This window comes from Ahaetulla prasina, chromosome 7 (assembly GCF_028640845.1).
Source record: "Ahaetulla prasina isolate Xishuangbanna chromosome 7, ASM2864084v1, whole genome shotgun sequence".
Lineage (NCBI taxonomy): Eukaryota > Metazoa > Chordata > Lepidosauria > Squamata > Colubridae > Ahaetulla > Ahaetulla prasina.
In genome coordinates, this window is record NC_080545.1 from 14852873 (window position 1) to 14875485 (window position 22613).

At 43.1% G+C, this 22613-nt stretch overlaps 1 protein-coding gene across 3 annotated transcripts; it reads right to left on the reverse strand.

Moving 5' to 3' along the window:
* Positions 1-6: 6 nt before the first annotated feature.
* On the reverse strand, positions 7-21777 carry FAM118A (family with sequence similarity 118 member A). 3 transcript variants are annotated; one of them, XM_058191138.1, is made up of 10 exons: positions 21361-21777; positions 18939-19034; positions 14743-14806; positions 13116-13368; positions 10052-10273; positions 8412-8540; positions 6781-7066; positions 5289-5321; positions 2554-2637; positions 7-759 (listed from the first exon to the last, which is right to left on the reverse strand). In XM_058191138.1, exons 3-10 carry the CDS (start codon positions 14787-14789, stop codon positions 731-733), a joined length of 1083 nt encoding a protein of 360 aa, XP_058047121.1. In that variant the 5' UTR covers positions 14790-14806; positions 18939-19034; positions 21361-21777; the 3' UTR covers positions 7-730. The 3 variants fall into 3 exon arrangements, with proteins under 3 accessions (XP_058047121.1, XP_058047119.1, XP_058047120.1); XM_058191136.1 differs by having other exon boundaries at positions 21306-21777; XM_058191137.1 differs by lacking the exon at positions 21361-21777 and adding an exon at positions 21153-21289.
* Between the last annotated feature and the right edge of the window lie 836 nt (positions 21778-22613).

Consider the following 22613-nt stretch of genomic DNA (forward strand, 5'->3'; position numbering starts at 1 on the left):
CATCTCGGAATTATATATGAATTTATTTATTCAAAACAGAAATTAACACACATACATTTTTTCATTTTGTTCAGGTTTTTTTCTTCAAGAACTTACAAAATATATATACTTTGTTTCATTAGCACAGTATTTCTCAACCTTGGCAACTTTAAGATACTTTATGGGGACTTTTAACTCCCAGAATTCCTCCCACCATGCTAACTGAAGAATTCTGGGAGTTGAAGTCTACACGTCTTCAAGTTACTAAAAGATTCAGAAACACAACTAGCAGTTAGCCACTGATCTTTTGAAACTGCCTGCTTGAGAACTCCCAGTACTATCTAGGAAAAATTCAAGAGTTCTTTGCCTAGACAGGTGGAATGTACTCAGATTGTGTGCCTTTTTCCTCTCACCAGGTGTCACACAGCCCTTCAGGGGAAGGAACAGGCTTCATGTGTTTTAACTTACAGTGCATGAATTGAAATAAGATGAGAGGAGTCAAAAGTTAAAAACTAAATGCCATTTCACAGGCCATAGTTCCCTCTTTTCCAAGACTTCATCCCTGAGATATTTAGAAATCTGCTCTTCCCCAAGAATAGCTATGAAATTTGAATTGTTGGATGTGATATTTATAAGGATCTCCCCTCCCAAGCAGACTTTGTAGGAAGTCTACACCTATCCTTTATTTGACTCCCAGCAGATGCAAATGGCCAAAGTAAGGAGGTGTTTCTCGAGGACTGGTCTTTTATAGTCACAGAAGGACCTCATCTTCAGCAGGATCTGTTTAAAACAACATAAACGTCAGTTTTGTCCATCTCGGTCCATATCATTTAAAATAGTTTATCATGCATAACCATAGGAGAAAGGAATGCTCTCAGTCAAGCCAAGCCAAATTTAGTGAATTAGATGTGCAGGGCTCAAAAATCATTCTATCTCCTGACTCATCTCCAACCACTGAACTCCTGCAATCAGTTTTTTTTTTCTTTTGTATTAGGATGGGATAAGGAACATCGAAGTCTTAAAAATATCTCCTCTCCTTTACGGTGACCCTTAGCCTAGAACCCAATGCATTATTTTCTTCTTTTTTGTACAAAACAAGGCATGAGGCAATTCACACCACTCATGATTTACAAAAGGAAGAAAGACTTCAGTTGCAAAATGACCCAAAAGCCAAATAGAACAATCAGTAAGTAGGTCAACATTATGCAATTCTGGCAGAAAACTGCAAAAACTAAAAGAGTTAATTGGACTTTCAAAAAAATCACACTACATTTTTTTTAAAATGTGTTTTTTCTCTGTGTGTGTACCCACACAGTGTCCATTCCTTCAGTATGTCACTGTTGAGCAATAGTTCTGGCTGTTCCTGACATGTCAGAAGATAGTGTGGACAGATCTACTCACGATGACCTCCCCCCACCCCCTGCCGAGTTCCCTCTTGTTTCCAATGCTGATATTTTAACATTTACATGAAACTGCAGGGGGAATCCTTTAGGGATGAGAGCACCCAACTCTGCTGTTCCCACCTCCATATATATAAATAAATATTGGACAGATCAAATACCAAACTCTTAACCATATTGATCACTTTGATATTTCTCACACCATTATTATGACCCCTGTTAAGGGAAGTGTTGGTGTGAGAAATGCTGATGAATATTGGACAATGGCAATACAACCCTTGAGGAAACCTCCCATATGCTACAAAAGACATAATACAACGATCCCCACAGCTCAGTGTGGATAAGGCTAAGGAGTAAAGCATGAGCTGCTCAGCCCTCCTAAAAATAAACTCCGAGAAGGCTTTCTAAATACATACAGATGCCTTTCTAGCTGCCCAGTGCAGGTAGTCCTTGACTTACAACAGTTCATTTAGTGACTGAAGTTACGTCAATGAAAAAAGTGACTTACAACCATTTTTTACGGTTAATTAAGACCATTGCAGCATCCCCATGGTCACGTGATTTATATTCAGATGTTGGACAACTGGTTCATACTTAGGACAGTTATAATGTCCTGGGTCATGTGATCCCCTTTTGTGACCTTCTGACAAGCAAAGTCAAGGGGGAAGCCAGATTCACTTAACAACCGTGTTATTAATTTAACAACTGCAGTGGTTCACTTAGCAAACGTGGCAAGAAAAATTAGTGAAATGGAGCAAAACTCATTTAAGAAATTTTTCACTTAGCAACATAAATTGTGGGCTCAATTGTGGTCATACGTCAAGGACCACCTGTACATACAAGCTCTGCATGGTGCCAGAAGTTACAACCTGCAAGACAGGAGGTGCAGGGTCCCAACTGACAAAATGCATGCCGGCCCAGGACAGGTGGGCCTTTAGTCATGATGCTGCTCCTACTGTCTTGCAGATTTTAATCCCACTAGCAGCATAGAAGCCCTTGCAGGACAGCCCTGGCAGTTTGTCTTTCTAATTTAAAGAAGATCTGGCATTCAGAGAAATCAGGTGCTTCCTATTGTTGAAGCTCTTCTCCAGCTCCATGTTGACAAGATAGATGCATTATATGACTGTGTTATATATTTTCTTCAAAATAAAAAAAAATTGGGAATGCTAATTACCATCCTTTGGGTGTCTAGCCTTCTTGGCTCGGTCATTCCCACTCTCTCCTAATCTCCTTTTTGTGCAATCTGCACAGGATGGCCCTGCAAGAAAAAGTGTTACCAACATCATGTGGGCAACAACATTAATGATTTTTGTGAAAACGTTGGCATCATTTTCATTCTGGCTCTGTTGAGATAGCTTTTCCTTCCCTATCCATGAGGGTAGAACAGAGACTCAAGAGTCAAAAGAAAATATCTATCACCAACTTGGGGTTTTGTTTTGTTTTTATGTAGTCAAAGAGTATACTGGTAATTCAGCACCCAAGCCAGTGTAATGTTAACAAAACTTAATTTTAATTGTAGCTAAATATGCTTGAGGTAAAAACCAGTGGTGAACCGGAAACTAAATTGAAGAAATATATAAGTGATGAAAATTTGAGTTCGAGAAGATGGATTGTAATTTAAGAAATGGACTTATGAAATTTGAAGGAATATACAAGTGGAGAAAATTTGAATTTGAGAAGATGGACTAATTTGAAAAACGGGCTGTAAGAAGAACGGACATTAAATGTGTTATGACAATTGAAGAAATATATTAGTGATGAAAATTTGAGTTTGAGAAGATGGACTGTAATTTAAGAAATGGACTTATGAAATTTGAAGGAATATACAAGTGGAAAAAATCTGAATTTGAGAGGATAGACTAATTTTAAAAATGGACTGTAAGAAGAAGTAATATGTGAAGGGAAGATTGTATTGGTATTGTTCCTTTTCTTTTTCTTTTTTATTATTCTTTCTTATCTCTTTATTGTGAGGGGATTTAAAGTTTTAGAGAGGGGTGGGAGTTTGTGTATATTTTGTATACTTTAGCTTGTGATTGTTGGTCATAATACCCGGTATTTGCTCTGGGAAGTCCGGGGGGGGGGGAAGTGGGGAGGAGGGGGGAAAGGGGGGGAAAATGATACATGGATTGGTTATTAATGTACAGTAATGATTCAAGATATGAAATTAAAATTTGAAATGATATTGGGGCTGCCCGACTGCCATTTCAGAAAGAAAAGGAGAGAGGAGTAGAAGGAGGGAAGAAAGTAGGTAGGAAAGTGTAGAGAAGGAGGAGGGGAGTAAGAAGGTTAGAAAGGATGGAAGAAGGGAGGAGTGGAGAAGGAAGAGAAGAAGTAGTAAAGTGAAGGAGATGAAGGAGGGGAAAGTAGTAGAATAAAAATAAAAATAAAAATTAATGATTAATGATGGATAACACTTTGTACATAAATATGATGTTGGAAAATGGAAATAAAATTTTTTTTATATATATAAAAAAAACAACCAGTGGTGAAAATTGTAGCTAAATTTTACTTGAGGTGAAAACCAGTGGTGTCCATGGGGAAGATCCAAATCTGCAAAATGGCAGGTCTACACCCATCATCTCACGTATTTTGACACTGCTGACACTCCTGGGTAAAAAATTTTGAAATACACTTTCCCCCAAAATGATTGTACACCGTTAATTAGCAGCAAGGTCATTGGGAGTCCTGTAGCTTTAAATCTTGGCTCTCTTATTTAGTACTTGGCTTATTCAGGAGAAAACTCACAGACAAAATTAATAGAATTAATTGCTTTGTTATAACCAAGGATAAAGTTGTAGAATAGATGAAAGTAGATTTGTCTATATACAGATGTCAGTGTCCTTTGGTTGGTCTCCACTCCTGGATTTAAATTCTAGGTCTTCCTCTGCCTTTACAAACCAACTGATAAGTCTGTCGGCATTTTGGCACCTAATCTAACCACGTAGGGCGTAGCGAGAGAATTATACATTCATACTTCAAAGACTGATGTCAGCCTTACCATGTAGACTAGACATGAAATGCAGCTAGATAAACTAATTCTAGTTTAATATTTATCCATGAATGTGTTTTTATTTTTGAATTCTCTCCTCCCTCTTTTCCCTTCTATCTCGGTTCATGATAGCCGCATCTTTGGTCACCTAATGAGAAGGAAGGACTCACTGGAGAAGGGCCTAATGCTGGGAATGATGGAGGGCAAAAGAAGAAGGGGATGGCAGAGAATGAGGGGGCTGGATGGAGTCACTGAAGCAGTAGGTATGAGCTTAAATGGACTCCAAAGCAGGGGTCTCCAACCTTAGTAACTTTAAGGCTTGTGGACTTCAACTCCTAGAGTTCCTCAGCCAGCTTTGCTAGCTCAGGAACTCTGGGAGTTGAAGTCCACAAACCTCAAAGTTACTAAGGTTGGAGACCCCTGCTCCAGAGGATGGTAGAGGACAGGAAGGCCTGGAGGAATGTTGTCCATGGGGTCGCGATGGGTTGAACACGACTTCACAACTAACTAATATGCATGGACTTAAATTTATTATAGCCACCCATTCCAGCAAATTCTGGGCAGCTTACAAAATCTTCTAGTAAGTTAAAATCATTGAAGACAAAACAGCCAATGCTGAAACACAGCCTCCCCCTTATTGCTAGTTCTTGCACATGAATAAGCATCCATTGTGAGCCAAATTTCACTTCCGCTAGAGAACAAAATAAGTTCATGAAGTAAATGAATCATACAGTCAAATTCAGGTTTTTAAGGGCAAATTGCAAGAGGGAGATGTGGACGTGTCTAAACTCTTGAAGCAAATGAGACATTAGAGCTGCAGGCCCCATCCCCGGGGCGGTGGCTTCCTTATGGGGATCCTTTCTGGACAGCAGAATTACCCATTTGAAATTGGAAGAAATATGTGGAAGACTATACTTTACCCCAAAGTGTTGTGCTATCCACCCTGTCTGCATCTGGGAAAAAAAGAAGAAAGTTAAGCAATGAATTAACTTGGGTACAATTGTTTAAAACATGCCTCTGCACATTTTTAAATTTAACAGCAAACCATACATACATCTTGTGTTTTTAGTGTCATTAACAACTTAATTCTGTTTTATCGTAGTAACACTTCCCATAGCAAAGAAAGGCACAGAAACTCGTAGAATATTTGTAGCTCAGGTTGAACTACGGGGTCCTTGGTGCTCTCTGAGCTGGATTATCTTCTTTAGAGACATTTAATTACCAAATTAGATAACATCAGCAGTGCTGGAAGAGAGTGGGGTTTCTCAAATAGCACCAAGGAGCCCAAAGTCATTGAAGAGAACTCTTGGAACAACAGAATGCAATTAGGAGAATAATTAAATTATAGCATTTCTCCTTTGTGATGCCAGTGGTCCTTCCTTCCTTCCTTCCTTCCTTCCTTCCTTCCTTCCTTCCTTCCTTCCTTCCTTCCTTCCTTCCTTCCTTCCTTCCTTCCTTCCTTCCCCTCCCCTCCCCTCCCCTCCCCTCCCTCTCCTTCCTTTCCAAAAGTAGATCTAAACATATACAAATAATATACTGTAATGTATACTTTGACCCAAGACAACATTTTGGAGCAATAGAGACATTCTAACCACAGAATGGTTGGCTTAGTGTGTTTAATGTGTGAATCAAAGCAGATCTGCTCAAAAAAATAAGATGGTGGCAAGCAACAGCATAACCGAATCTTTGCCTATTATGTGCATTGTACCCAATGCAGCTTCACTTTAAAATTAGGCATTGATATTATCATCGACATTAGTAGAAAACCTCATTTCTAAGTTGACAATTATCAAAGAACATAAAGTGGAGGAGCTGCGTAGATACAGGGCATCCTTATTTTACAAGGAATTTTCCATCGATGGAATCTCCAATTTTTCAACTAAGTAATATTTTATTTATTTAATTTAAGAACGTTTCATTTAAGAAAATTTATATGGCCGCCCAACTCACTTTCGACTCCAAGCGGCTTATAAAAATAAAAACCCAATATAAAAACAATAAAAAGCAATCACTACCACCACATGCCGCTCTGGCAACAACAGTCAGTCAATCAAATAAGCTTGACTTAAGCTACTTGATGAGCTCCATCCCATAATTAAAGGTTAAGGTTAAAAGCAGAGGTGGTATTCAGCCGGTTCGAACCGGTTCAAGCAAACCAGTAGCGAAGACCGCGGTGGGCCCACCCACCCCAGCTATTATGACGTCCTATTTAGGCATATTTTTGAGGCTGGGCGTATGCGCGGAAGGTGCACAAGCAAGCAAAGAGCATGCACAGAAGGCGGACGTGCAAAGCAAGCATGCGTGCGGTGAACCAGTGGTAAGACTATTGGAAACCACCGCTGGTGGTTAAAACATATTTTAAGAGAGCACAAGCATGCAGAACGGTAACCCAGAGATCTTTTCATACAACACCTGGACTCCTTTGTTTGCAGATCTGTGCCGTGAGATCCTGGAGATACCCTGGGAAATGTTCAAAGCGATCCCCATAGGATACGACTTTTATGCCATGCACAAGCATATCGGCCTGCAACTTAAAGAACTGGTCTTCGTTTTCTTTCCGCACCAACATATAATGTTCCAGTTCCACTTTGTTTTTAACCGTGTACAGAAAGAGAGCTTGAAAGATTTGATCACGCAGAGTCTCCCCGCAGCCCACAAACAAAAAAGATTTCCTCCGGTATAGATTCTGTAGTGCTTCCTATAAAAAGAAACCACATACACCAAGCAGTTATTAAATTAAATGTCTGTGTCATGAACTATTTGGATGCTGGCCTCATTTGAGATAAATTGGCAAAGTGCAAGACATACGGTAATCTTAGGCTGGGGAGACTTTAGTTAAGATCCCTCTACTGAGTTAATTTCGGGGACAGCGCACTGAGGAGTCAGTCTATGCCACCCTGATCTCTAGGAAGCTGTGAAAGTAAAGATCCTTTAGTCCACCTCCCGTGGCAGCCAAATGTTCCTCACATTGTATGAATATGCTTCATAGGAGCTGTAGTGGACATAAAGCTTTAACTCGGGTATCATGGCCCGACTTGGTTGTGTCTAAATGGATCATTGTCCTAAGACCATGATGGCGAACCTATGGCATGCGGGCCACAGGTGCCACGCATAGCCATATCGATGGGCATGTGAGCTCAGCTCCGGTACACATGCGTGTGCTGGGCAGCTGATTTTTGGGCCTTCTGGGCCCACTAGAAGTAGGGAAACAGGCTGTTTCTTGCCTCCGGAGGGCCTGGGGTGGGTGGGAAAGGCCCGTTTTTCTCTCTCACCTGGCTCCAGAGCTTCTCTATGAGTCTGGGGAGGGCAAAAATGGCCTTTCCCACCTTCCCCGGAGGCCCTCTGGACGTTTTTTGCTGTCCCCAGCCTCCAGAGCCTCTCTAGGAGTCTCTGGAGGCTGGGGACAGCAAAAAACGTCACTTCCTGTCCAACCAGAAGTTGACAAATGGGCAGTTTCTGGCCTCCGGAGGGCCTCCAGGGGGGGTGGGAAAGGCCATTTTCGCCCTCCCCAGACTCATAGAGAGGCTCTGGAGCCAGATGAAAGAGAAAAACGGGCCTACCAGGCCATCATGTGCCAGGAGTGGGGGGGGGCGTGTGTGCATGGCAGGGGTGGGGTGCATAGAATTATGGGTGTGGGCACGCACGTGCGCGACCCCCCCGCCCCTTCAGCCTTCTGGCATGTGATGGCAAAAAAGTTAGCCATCACTGTCCTAAGAGGACGCACAAATGCAATTCATTAGCTATATCCAATTCTTCTCAGGGTACTTTTGAGGCATTGCTGATCTGTAAGTCTGCATGATTCAACAATAATAATAGCAATAGTATTAGTACTTAGACTTCTATACCGCACTATAGTGCTTTAAAGCACTTTTTGAGAGGTTTACAACATCAGCATATTGCCTGCAACAATCTGGGCTCCTCTTTTCTTGACCATGGAAGGAGGAAAGTCAACTTTGAGCTAGTCAGGATTGAACTGCTGGCAATCGGCAGAGTAAGACTGCAATACTTCAAAAAAAGCTTGTCCAGCCTTTGGGTCCACATACCATCACTTCAGGGTCTTGGGTCACTTCCTGATAACCTGAGGGATCCAGCACCATTCCGCAGGGATCAGTGTACAAACCATGGATATGAAGGACACCATATCTGAGGTGTCCTTTTGCCCACTGGAGAACCTGAGGAGAGACCAGCTGTTCAGTAACACAACCTGCAGAAAGAGACTAGGCTCCAACAATACAAGAGATTTATACATTCTGGTGGCAGAGTTGTTAGGGCCTTGCTTGTGTCAGACCTGGAAGTCATCTTTTACCTTTGAGCCTTCAGGCCTGCAACAAATTCTACTGTGGGAAAATGGGAGGGGGGATTGTATGGAGTGAAGATGATATGTAGTCAAAATAACATTCTTTCCAGAAAGTCAAGGCCATTGTGCCCTGCAGCTGTGCTAAGAATGAGGAGGTATCTTTTGTTCCAGAGGGTACCTGATTGGTTCATGTGATGGACCTGTGGGTGAAGGGCAAAGACTTGAACTTTCTTTTGGGTGAGGAAAACCCGGAAGCTCTCAGATTCGGATTTTCCCAGATGTGCCAATATGACATCTCTAATAAAAATTAGCTTTGAGGAAACTCAAGCCTCGGAGTTAGATTTCTTTGGGGGTGTTACTTGGAACCCTGACAGCTTGGTTGCTTCATATAATCATCTGGTAGAAACCAGGGTGATCTCATATATTTCATGACATTGTCATTCAAAGGTCAACTTATGCAATTTGTCTGATGATGTTATGGCCCTCATGATGACCTCCCAAATCCTCACTGTGGATACCCAGATAGTAGATTACAACATTAGGGCGGTGTTTCTCAAACTTTAAGATGAGTGGATTTGAACTCCCAGAATTCCCCAGCTAGCCATGCACTGCTTAAATAAAGAGCACTTTTCTTTACCATCTTGTTGATGTTACCTAACTGAACCATCTCCAAGACTTGGATCTTCAAAGAAACAACCTTCTCTAGCTGCTTAAAAATTAAGATTTGTAAAGAGACTTTAAAAAAACACAATTATATAGTTATTTAATAAATGACACACCATAAAACAGAAAGAATACCATATATCTAAAGATCCTTGTGTAACAAAGAATATATCTACTTCGAAGACTATAAGGCAGGGGTCCCCAAACCCTGGACTGTGGCCGGTTCGAAACTGGGTCACACAAGCGATGGGCAGGCACACGAAGCTCCACTCACGCAAGTGGTGGGCCCTTGTGCACAAAGCTCCATTTGCATGAGTAGAGGGCACGCACATGTGCCGCTTGGACCAGTGGAGCTGTGGTCGTGTGCATGCACCAGCTACTCACCACCATCCCATGCTGGGCCAAGCTGGAAGGTTGGGGACCACTGCTGTAAGGGAAAAAAGGGAATATGGCAAAGAACACAGCCTACCTTTTCTCCATGTCGGTTCTATCCCAAACACCAGGTGCCCACTAGGTACCATCAAAAAAGTAAAACTCGCACCCATGACTGTGGTGCACCTTAGAACAGCAGAAATTTGATCACACTTTTGGGCTGCCATTTTTATCTTTTCGCATTTTTCTCCTGATGTTCCTCTTCCATCTCGACGAAATCTGAGCGATGGGGCCGACCGTTCATATTTTCGAACAGAAGCTCGCACCTGTATTTTATTGGGGACATCATACCTTGTCTTTATCTTTCAGGTCAAGTGATTCCATAGCTTTATGCTGCTGTTGCCCAAAGATTTCAAGTAAGTTGTCATAATTGGTGGTGAGCACCATTGTGCCCCGTTCCATTAGTTGGAGGATGGGCAGGAGGACAGCAGGATGGTGAATGTGTTGGTCCAAGTTGTCAAACACTTCCATTAAACAGTCCTGGAAAAAGTTGGGCTTAGCATCCCCGGTGCGCTGTGGAAAGAAACAGAATAGCTTCAGGGAAATGGAATGATGTATATCTTAGAACAAAGCTCCCCAATGTTGCCAGCTTTGTGGACCAGTGGGATGTGTGTGTATGTGTGTGTGTGGATCGTGCAGGCAGCTGGCAAGTGCACATGTGCAGCTCTATTTATGTGTTGTGGTCCGTCAGCAGCCTACGGAGCTGGCAACAGAGTCAGACAGCGATGAGGCTGAGGTGAGGCCAGGGCCATCGGGAAGTGAGGTGCAGACTCCAGAGCCTCCAGTGACTGACAGTAGTGAGGCAGAGGACAGGAGGAGCCTGTTCCTAATGCACATATGAGAAGAGCTGCCAAAAGGCAAAAGCAGCTCAGGCAGAGAGGACAACTCGGGAGTAAGACCAAGAGATAATTGGCCCTCCCATAAAACTTAAAACAGACCAGCCCCGGTATTTCAGCTTTGCCGGAAAACAATGTTGTAGCTACGTCTTCTGCTTCATATCTGTCTTTGTTTTTGTGACTTCTGGACGTTTGCCAGTTTGCCTAATTGGACCAAGGTTTTTGAGATAACTGAGAAATTTGTGTTGGGAGGCATTTGTTTTACTTTGAGCCGAACGATGCTGGGAATGAAGTAATTCCCAGCTGTTCGAATAAAGTTTGTTTTTCCACGGACTGAGTTTATTACTACCTACTTGGGTCTGGGTCACAACATTATGTGAACAGTTTGCACACATGCCTGTTGCTCACACAAATGGTGCATAGGCATGTATGCATTCGCCCAGTGAGGATGCACATATAATGCGCTGGTCGACCATTTCCACAGCTTATTTGCAAACCCTCCACAGCAGGGGTCTCCAACCTTGGCAACTTTAAGACTTGTGGACTGCAACTCCCAGAGTTCTGGAAATTGAAGTCCACAAGTCTTAAAGTTGCCAAGGTTGGAGACCCCTGCTCCACAGATTGGGGATCCTTGTCTTAGAAGTTTTGGATGATGTCTGGAACTGCAAAACATTTCCACATTGGACATAAACTATTTTCAGGGCTACGCACTGCTCTTTGTACCATCTTATCCCCAGAAATTTTCATCACTCAACTTGGATTCTTCCGTTGATGGGCCAGGAAAATATGTCATCAAGACAGTCTTTTCCCCCCCCCGCTACTTTAGGAGAGAACTGAAAATATTTATTTTTACCTGGGCACTTTAAGAGAATTCTTGGAGGGTATTTTCTGCTAGTGATTTTTAGCGATTGGTTAGACTGCATTTTAATGGCCTGTTAGATTAGAATTTGATTGATGGAATAATTGCAGGTGTCTGGAAGACCCCCTAGAGCCACAAAATGAAAACTGACAGCATGTCGGTGTTTTTGTTTCAGTAAGAAGGATTGCAATCCTATGCAAATTCTAATCTTGTCTGGAGTCAGTTTCATTGCTGCCTTTCTAGAATAAAGCTGTTCCCACAATTGGATAGGGATCACCCCAGTGGTGGGTTTCAAAAATTTTGACTACTGGTTCTGTGGGTGTGGCTTTGTGGGTGTGGCTTTGTGGGCGTGGTAGAGGAAGGATACTGTAAAATCTCCATTCTCTCCCCACTCCAGGGGAAGGTTACTGCAAAATCCCCATTTCCTCCCCATCAGCTGGGACTTGGGAGGTAGAGAATAGATGTGAGCGGGGCCAGACAGAATTTTTACTACCGGTTCTCCGAACTACTCAAAATTTCTGCTACCGGTTCTCCAGAACTGGTCAGAACCTGCTGAAACCCACCTTTGGATCACCCCATATGTCAATCCCTCACTAATTATATAGGTAAGCAAGTGTGTGGGGGAGAGGTAGAAGATTCGAAAGTGTGCATCTTAGACACCGAACACCTTTCTATGGGCAGGAGATAGCAACCCTCTTGAAGAATTACTTTTGCTGGCTGGCTAAATTCAGGCCCAAGAAACCCTTATTCGTCCAAACATAAAATGGCTATTTTCCTAAAAAGTAGGATATTTTTGGTTGAGAAACATTGTGTTCTGTCTCCGTCCTCATTTTGGAGTAACGAGCTGGCCTACAGCCAGTGGATACACGCCTCCTATCAGTCCTGGCCAAGAAAACGCAGCTGCCTGCCAAAAAGTTCAAACAGATTAAGACTTCAGCTCACTTCGACACGATTCAGCTAATTTGCTTCCCGTGGAACTGAGAGCAGTCCCAAAACTCTTTATATATCCTGTGGGGTGGGGCTCCTGCCCCACCCTTCCCTTTGATGACGCCACCTCTCTAATCTTCTGAAGCGCGGGTCGATCCAAGCTTGATTAGTATGATTATCAGCTGCGTCTGTAGGCGTAGCCTGAGGAAGGGAGGAATCGGGATGTCGGCCTCATTACGTCCTCCGACTGGCCTGGTTCTGGCTCCTGGAGCCGGGCCAAAGGCATCGGTACTCCTGAGGTAAGCCTTTCCAGCCCTTCCCCCTCACTCTCAGAGTCACTTTCGGGCATGGGGCCAGGTTCAGAGGCTGGAGCCACAACACATTGCTTCTCAGTTTGCTAAGAGTGCAGATTTGCCAAAAAGTAAAAGTGCTGGTTTTTTAGCAAAACCATCATAAAATGCAGTCATTCCATCAATGGAAGCACACTGTCAAGTGTCCGAATTTCAGTCATCTGACTCTGGAGGGGGTGTTAATGCTGGAACTTTGATTCTGGATCGCGTGTTCCTTTTTTCTGGTTGGTTGTAACTTCAAACAGTCACTAAGTGACAAGCCATAAGTCGAGGACAATCTACAACGGAAAGCCTGACCAGGGATGCAAAACCATTTACACCTTCTCTTTCAAAGCAGGAATAACATTCACTTCAGATCCTTACTGTATCTGAGAAATGCTCACCGGTGACATCTTTCGGATTAAATCGTGTGCAACCACAAGCAAATCTCGGTCTTTGGACACTTTTTGACGGAAATCGGCCACGTCTCCAGGATGTAACACTTCTAGCTGGTCGGCTGCTTCAATGACCGCTTCGATGCAACTCCGCCACGAACACAAGGCTGGGATTCCTGGGGCAACAGCAGCACTCACCCCGGTTCCGATTACTAGCAGGAGTTCTTGGGGCTGCTTCCGTATAAGGCTTTTCAAAAATTTCCTAAAAGAGAAATCCAGTAAGACTCTATTTTGGATTGCAACTGCTATGTCTCTAGACCAGAGGTCTCCAACCTTGGCAATTTGAAGACTTGTGGACTTCAGGAATTCTGGGAGTTGAAGTCCACAAGTCTTAAAGTTGCTAAGGTTGGAGACCCCTGCCCTAGACCGTCACTTGATTATGTCATAGATTAAAAATATCTAATCCCCTTACAGGAACAGAAAGTCACATTGCAAAATAATTATGAGATTCTGGAATTAACAATGGAAATAGCTTTTGGAGTTAACCAAGCCATCCAGAGCTGTTAAAAGTAGATGTGGGAAGGCCTGGAGAAAAAAAAAATGGAAAATTGGGAAAAACCAGGGTTTTCCCAAAACCATTTGGAAAAAATGAAAAAAAACCCCTGTTTTTTCCTGCCCATTTTTTCCCCGTTTTTTTCCAAAACTGTTTGGAAAAAAAACAGAAAAAAAACTGTTTTTTCCCCAATTTGGGGTTTTTTATTTCTAGGCCTTCCCATCTCTAGTCAGGAGGGAGGGAGGGAGGAGGGAAGGAAGAAAAGAAGGAAGAAAAGGAAGAAAAGGAAGGAAGGAAGGAAGGAAGGAAGGAAGGAAGGAAGGAAGGAAGGAAGGAAGGAAGGAAGGAAGGAAGGAAGGAAGACAACTAGGATGGGGGAAAACTCTGCTGGAGAAGCAAATACTATGTGGAGTTTCCCATTTTAATTTTACCCTTGAGCTGAAAGGAGAAAAACAAAGATTACATTAACTTTAAAGGGCTCCAAAATTGTCCTTATTTTAACAAAGCAAAGAGATTTTAGCTGTAATCAACGGGATAAAAAGAAGAGGTAAAGAATGGGCCCTCTCTTAATTTCTCTGGAAAAGGGACACATTAAAAGGCCAGATTTAAAGAAAGAGGCTTCTGCTTTTAGGCGCAAGGAATATCCTCTTGTGCCAAACAATTTGATATTATGAAATGGCAACAGCAGTGAGCCAAAAAAAAAAAAAGAACGGAAATGTGTTCTGTCTAGGAAAGGTGCTCTATGATGGGGGCCTCCAACCTTGGCAACTTGAAGACTTGTGGACTTCAACTCCCAGAACCCCTCAGCCAGCAAAGCTGGCTAAGGAACTCTGGGAGTTGAAGTCTACAAATCTTCAAGTTGCCAAGGTTGGAGATGCCTGCTCTATGATACTATCATCAGTTAATCCTCTTCCCATGGAGAGGTCAAAAAACCCCGAAATCCTGCCCCACAGCATCACATATAAAAAACGGGCAGTCCTACGACTACATGGTTGTGACTACCATTTTTGTAATTTTTTTTTGACACATACCCCACTCCCAGGATACCTATGATCAAGTTTAATCTTTTGTTCGTTGATTTACCTTGATTTTTGCTCATTTTTAAACGTCGTCTTCTTTGAGGCCTCCATTCTCTGTCCCCCACTTCCTATGAGGTAAAAATGCATGGAGTCAGGAGTATATAATGAGCAGCTACAGCAGGAGTGAAATGCTTCCAGTTCGGACCGGATCGCCTGATCCACTAGCGATGGCGGCAGGTGGTTTGGAGAATCGGTAGCAGAAATCCCTGCCCCCACCATGCCCAGCTGAACTGCACAATCATCAGAGGTTGTTTTTTTTTTAAACTTTTAAAAGCACTTTTTCTTCAGCCAAAAAAATGCTTTTAAAAGTAAAAAAAAGCCTCTGATGATCGCGTGGCTCAGCTGGGATCGTCAGAGCCTTTTAAAAGCATTTTTTCTACAACCTCTTCGGCCAAAGAGGTTGTAAAAAAATGCTTTTAAAAGGCTCCTCTGACAATCCCAGCTGAGTTGCCTGATCGTCAGAGGCTTTTTTTTCCTTTTAAAAGAAAATAAAAGCCTTCGACGATCAGGCAATTCAGCTGGGATCATGATGAGTCAGACACGACTTTGTAACAACAATCTAAGGCTATCATATCTAGGATACAGCTATATAGTATCCTCAAAGAGCCAAGTTTTTTGGCATGTCTTTTGTGCCACCAAAATGACCCTCTGGATTTCAGCGCTTGTTGCCCTTCTTCTCTACCTCCCTCACCCAAAAGAGGCATTAATATGAGAGAGAGGATATGAATATTCATATCTTCCCTTCCTTGCTCCTGATAAGGTAAAGGTAAATGTTCTCCTTGCACATACGTGCTAGTCGTTGCCGACTCTAGGGGGTGGTGCTCATCTCTGTTTCAAAGCCGAAGAGCCAGCGCTGTCCAAAGACGTCTCCGTGGTCATGTGGCCGGCGGGACTCAACACCAAAGGCGCACGGAACACTGTTCCTTTCTCACCAATGTGGTCCCTATTTTTTCTACTAGCATTTTTACATGCTTTCGAAACTGCTAGGTTGGCAGAAGCTGGGACAAGTAATGGGAGCTCACCCCGTTACACAGCAGCACTAGGGATTTGAACCGCTGAGCTGCCGACCTTTCGATCGACAAGCTCAACGTCCTAGCCCCTGAGCCACTGCGTCCTGATAGAAACACTCCTGATAGAAACAGCAAAAAAAGAAGAAAAAAGAAAGAGAAGTAAAGAGAAAAAAAAAGATAGGAAAGGATAGAGATAGATCACCTGCCCCGACAAGAGAAGAAACAGAAAGAAAAAAATTCCAATGGATATATTACAAATTGGGTTAAATTAATTTGTCATCAATCTTCAATTGATTCAGTTTTTCAATAGGGATATCTACATCCACGGCTTCTTTAATCTGCACTTTGAATTCAGAGCTATTTAAAACAAACCTCATCTTAGATTAAGAAATTTCAGATTAAGAAATTTCAGATTGCCTTTGAATGAAGGATGTTGTTTTTGATTTTAATGGAAGAAGTCAGGTTATGTGAGAGAGAAGGATTATAATTGTGTTAGATTTTAAAAATTTAATGTATGACTGTTTGTTTATTGAACTATACCTTGTGTTTGCTCCGGGAAGTCGGGGGGGGGGGTTGGAGGGAGGGGGGAAGGAGGGGGAGGGGGGAGGGGAGGGGAAGAATTTAATTGTTGTTGTAAAACTTTTTCAATTAAAAAAAAAACACCTCATCTTCTGGTCATGTAACAAAAATATTGATAGTATCATTTAATTTTTATAATCACAATGTTGCCAGAGTGTTCATTTTTCTTACTAGGAGATGGCAACTGCAAAATTCAGAATTACTAGATGACAATCAGATATAAAGAAAATCTTGCCGGCATCTGGTGGTCATTTTAGGATTTGCAGTCCAACAAACTGAACCTGATCTTGCAGGCTTAGAACTTGGAATAATAGAGCTGGAAGGGACCTTGGAGGTCTTCTATACCAGGGGTCTCCAACCGTGGCAACTTTAAGACTTGTGGACTTCAACTCCCAGAAATCCTCAGACAGCTTTGCTGTCAAAGCTGCCAAGGTTGGAGATCCCTGTTCTAGTTGAGCCCCTCTTGAATTGCAGACCCCATGCCATGAAAGGCAAATGGCTATCCATGTTGTGACTCCAGCCCCCAAACCTGGCCCCATGCCGAAAGTGACTCCGAGAGTGAGGGGGAAGGGCCAGTAAGGCTTACCTCGGGAGCACCGATTCCTTTGGCCCGGCTCCAGGAGCCAGAACCAGACCAGTCAGAGGACGTAATGAGGCTGTCATCCCCTGATTCTTCCCTTCCCCAGGCTATGCCTTTAGACCCAGCTGATAATAATAATAATCAAGCTTAGATTGACCCGCGCTGCAGAAGATTAGAGAGGCGGCGTTATCAAAGGGAAGGGTGGGGCAGGAGTCCCACCCCACAGGATATATAAGGAGCTTTCGGACTGGTCTCACTCCACGGGAAGCAAAAGCTAGCTGAACCATTTCAAAAAGAGCTGAAAGTCTTGCTCCGTGAATCATTTGTTTGAACTTTGGGAGGCAGCTGCGATTTCTCTGCCAGGACTGATAAGAGCCGTGAATCCACTGGCTGAAGGCCAGCTCGTTGATCCGAAGTGGGGAAGGAGACAGAACAATCCAATCTCCTCCTCTTCCTCCTCCTCCTCTTCTTCTTCTTCCTTTTCTGCCATATCCGTCATCAGACATTGGCGATCATGTTGGCGATCTTATTTTTATCAACAGGCGCACGAAAAAAGTGCTGTTGAGTTTTATTCAAACCAGTCCCTTAAGACTTTGAAGTCTCAAATATTGGAACACTGCTATTATGTCACCCCGGGTCCTTCTCTACTCCCATAACCGTTCGTCGTACAGCTTTGCTTCCAGACTCATAATCATCTTTGTTGCTCTCTTCTGCATTCTTTCTAATCTCAATGTATTTTTTTGCATTTGCTGACCAAAACTGGATGCAATATTCCAGGTCTGGTCTTACCAGCGCAGTATAAAATGGTATTAACACTTCATGTGACCTTGAAACTAATATGTTGATGCAGCCTTGGACTGTAGATTTTCTGGGAAGAAATATGGATCCAGACCTAGAATTAACTGTGTTGACTCCATACGCCTCCCTGAAGTTCAAGCAGGTTTTCTTATACAACAGCAGAAAGCTATCAGTGATAAGTGACAAATTGGTCTTTTTTAAATGCACTGAAGAACATCTGTCACACTTAACTGGGAAACAATTTCATCTGGACATTTTTGAGAAGACAGACTGGCTTTGGAAATTGGACTTATTATATTTAATCAGAAAAGAATTGATAAAGAGATGCTATTAAGAAATAAACAGATATTTCATCCAGGATGAATCAGTGTTAATTCTTGGGATGATTTGGGATAGTTAAGAAGATTAATTTTCTATAAGTTGATTACAATAACAGTTTGTTAACAGAAGGTTTTGAAATTTTAATCTTGTCTTTTTTTTATTATTACTGTTCCTCCTGTTAACTATTTTGTCATTAATATAGTATATAGATGACAGGTTAATAATTTCCAAATAAAATTAGTAGTTCAGAGGTTTAAAATTTGGGAGGGGGTGGGTCTGTTTTGCAAGGGGAGGGAAACTAATATTGTTGCAATATATTAATCAACATTCAACTGGGGGGGATAATATGTGTATTTGTGTTGTTGTTTTTTTAATTGAAAAAGTTTTACAACAATTAAATTTTTTCCCCTCCCCTCCCCTCTCCCCCTCCTTCCCCCCTCCCTCCAAACACCCCCCCCCAACTTCCCGGAGCAAACACAAGGTATAGTTCATTAAACAAAGAGTCATACATTAAATTTTTAAAATCTAACACAATTATAATCCTTCTCTCTCACATATCCTGACTTCTTCCATTAAAATCAAAAACAACATCCTTCATTCAAAGGGTTTTTTAATGCACTTTTTAAATGTTTGTTTTGTGATTTTTTTTTCTTTGTCTCTTTAAAACAAATTTGGTGTTTTGCATTTTAACTTTTTTTAATAAAATAAAAATAGACTGGGAAAGAAAAGGAAATTTCTCCTTGTTCTAGGTTTGATGTCTCTCTGATAAGTTTCACTCCATTACATCTTGTCCTGCCCTCATGTGCTTTGGAGAACAGGCTGATCCTCTCTTCTCTGTGGCAACCCTTCAAATATTGGAAGACTGCTATCATGTCATCATCGTGTCCTTTTAGCAAGCTACCTTTTACCTACCTTATAAGAAAAGGAAGTTTCCAAAAACTGAATCAGCAACTGAAGACGGGATTTGTTACTTGTTTCTTTCGACCAAGGACAGCTGCCACTCGATCTCTGAAAGCAATAGAAAAACTTAAGATTTCAAAGCAAAGAAAAAGGAGGATAATCCCTCTTGAGTGAAAACAAAAGCTGGGTTTCACACATTGGATTTAAACCAGCCTTAATTTGTTTGGATGGAGGTGATGCAGTCGATAAACTGTACAGCTGAGCAAAGGTGCCCAGGGGTTTGGTCCAAACAGTCAAGATGACCTATTTCCTGTCCCTCAACCTTTTTCCTGAACGCCATCACTCTGCTAAACAAATAACTCTCTCAACACTGTCAAACTATTCACTAAATCTGCACTACTATTAATCTTCTCATCGTTCCCATCACCCATCTCCTTCCACTTATAACTGTATGATTGTAACTTTGTTGCTTGTATCCTTATGATTTACACTGTAATTGATTGTTTCCTGATTGCTTAATTGTAGCCTATGACTATCATTAAGTGTTGTATCATTAAGTGTTACATTTGTACCCTATGACTATCATTAAGTGTTGTGAGTGTTGTACCTTGATGAAGGTATCTTTTATGTACAATGAGAGCATACGCACTAAGACAAATTCCTTGTGTGTCCAATCACACTTGGCCAATAAAAATTCTATTCTGTTCTATTCTATTCTATTCTGTTCTGTTCTATTTTCTGTTCTGTTCTGTTCTGTTCTATTCTGCTCTGTTCTATTTTCTGTTCTCTTCTGTTCTCTTCTGTTCTGTTTTCTATTCTATTCTATTCTATTCTATTCTATTCTATTCTATTCTATTCTATTCTATTCTATTCTATTCTATTCTATTCTATTCTATTCTTGAAGGGGAAAGTCCCAAAATGCTTGACAGCTCCACCTGGTTACCAAAGAAAGAAAAAGAAGGAAAGCTCCATCCGTGTGGCCTTGTCAAAGGAGGGGGTGAAGAATTGAGGGGGAGGAGAGAAGATTCCCTAAGGTTCGGATGGGGAGGGGTGTGTGTGACTCTGGCTCCAGTGAAACACCAGCTGCTTCTAATCTGGAGCAGACAAGATCGGGCAGAAGTTGCCTTGGCACCAGATGGCAGCCACTTTCTTGACCCCCTTCCCTTTGCAGATGCCCTTGCTTGTCGACAGGGATATGGGCTGGAAACATCTGAGGCTCAGCCAGTTGGAAGAAGCCATAGACCGGCTCAACCTTCCATCCTTCCGAGGTTAATAAAATGAGGACCTAGAGCAGGGGTCTCCAACCTTGGTCCCTTTAAGACTTGTGGACTTCAACTCCCAGAGTTCCTCAGCCAGCTTTGCTGGCTGAGGGACTTTGGGAGTTGAAGTCCACAAGTCTTAAAGGGACCAAGGTTGGAGACCCCTGACCTAGAGTGTTGGGGGCAATAGGCTTCCTCTGTAAAGTCTGTATGTAAGTCTAAGTGCTAGTGCTAGAGAGGCAGAAGTGCCCCCAAAGCACTTCTACTCCCTCCTTTCTTTTTCCTCTGGGGGATTGTTAAACTCAGTGTGTGTATGTGTGCATGTGTGTGTTGGGAGGGGGGGGAATCTGGGCTCATCCTGGGGGGCAATGCAGCCAGTTGTAACAGCTTCTTTGCCAATCCAGTTCAGGCTTGGTGCGCCCAGAGCCTTTGCGTCAAACCAGAGCCTGCTCCTTTGGATCGGAGCGAGACCCTTACAGGTAGCCCTCGACTTACAACGGTTCATTTAGCGACCGTTCAAAGCTACGACGTCACTGAATTAAAAGTGACTCGTGAACATTTTTCACAACGGAACGACCGCGGCAGCATCCCCACGGCCACCTGATCAAAATTCAGATGGAGTCATATTGATGACGATCGCGGGGTCATTGATAAGCAAAATCAATCTGGAACCCAGATTCGCTTAACAACCCCCTTACTAACTGAACAACTGCAACGCTTCACTTAGCAACTGTGGCCAGAGAGGTTGCAAAACGAGGCCCTTAAAAACCCGCTTAACAAATGCCTCCCTTAGCAACATAAATGATGGGCCCAACCGTGGTCGTAAATTGAGGACTACCTGTATGTATCCCAGAACTGGACAAGAGGGGGATGAAGGAGCCGAAGATCGCCAAACCTAAGAACCAGCCGCCCGGCTTCCCATTCGGGACCGGAGGGAAGAATCCTCCCTTCCCGAAGACCTGCTCACCAGAGCCGCGGGGCAAAGCCAGCTTTTTCCCCGCCGGGCCGCCCTCCGGCCCCCGCATCTTTCCTCCCCACCGGGGCGCCCGACAAGGCAGGGAATCAACTAAAGGGTGTCCGCCCGCCAAAGGCTCTCCAAGCCGCCGCCGCCGCCGCTCACCCGCCGCGCCCGGGGCTCAGCGCGCCTGGCCTGGCCTGGCCTGGCTTCACCTCACCGCCCGCTACTTGCGAAGGTCGCCGACCTGGCCGGCTCCAGTTGTCCGAGAGGGGGTGGCAGGAAGGCCGGGCGGAGCTGCGCAACCCTGGCCGGCCCTCCGCCGGCTCCGCCCTGCCTGGCTGGAGAAGCACCCAAGGCGGAGAGAGCGAGAGAGCCCAGAGGGAGGCAGCGCCGGGAGTTACCGACTCCTCCGCGGAAAGGCCGTCAAAAAGCGTAGCCTCTCGCCCAGGGATGCTCCCGAGGGACGCGAAGCTGGCGCTGGACCAGCCCTCGGGGCTCCAAGCCGCGCGGAGGCAGAGGCGGGCTGGATCTCCCGAGGAGGCGCCTCTTGATGAATTTACATCTCCATCCGAGGGACTCCATGCGTGGACATAGCAGCTTTGCGTCCGGTCACTGTGGCTTTCTTTTTTTTTTTCCTGGATAGACTACTTCCCGGGGATCTCCCGGTGGTCTCCCATCCATGAGCAGACGGGTCAGACTCTGCTTTGGATTTGGCGGGACTATTTGGAAAGCCCCCGGATTTGTAGGCTGTGCGAAGAAGTCTGAAAAGGATCCTAGAGAGGAAAGCCAGAATTCTTACTGGTACCAGTAAAATAATAAATCATATTTATTATATAAAATTATTATATTATTTTATAATGTATATTTTATTATAATATTATAATTATAATTTTATTATAATTTTATAATTATATTATAATATTATAATTATATTATAATATAATAATTTTGTAATTATTTTATAATATATAAAATTATTATATTGCCTGACATAGTGTAAGCCGCCCTGAGTCTTCGGAGAAGGGCGGGATATAAATGCAAATTAAAAAAAATAAAAATAAAAAGAATAATGAAATTCTATTCTATTTTATTCTGTTCTGTTCTGTTCTATTCTATTGTAGGAATTTATCACCTACCCCCCTCCTACAAGAATGAAATATTTTAGAAAATACTTAAAAGGTAGAATATATTTCCCTGGATGAGAAATGGAGAAACATGTTTTAAAGACAAAGCAGCTCCCTGCAACTTCCTGCCACTCCCCACCTTTGCTAATGGGCCATCATCTGCATCATAATAGAACAGAAACTCACCACATGGCAAGGCTCAGGCAAGCTTGAGGGACAACCTACATTGCTAGCTAAGACCCCCACCCCCTGGGAGTCTGACAGCCAATCAGGGTACTCTTCCTGTGCCCCAGAAAGTTCAAAGCTCAGAAAAAGCATAAAACCAGGGAGCTGACAGGATCTCAGC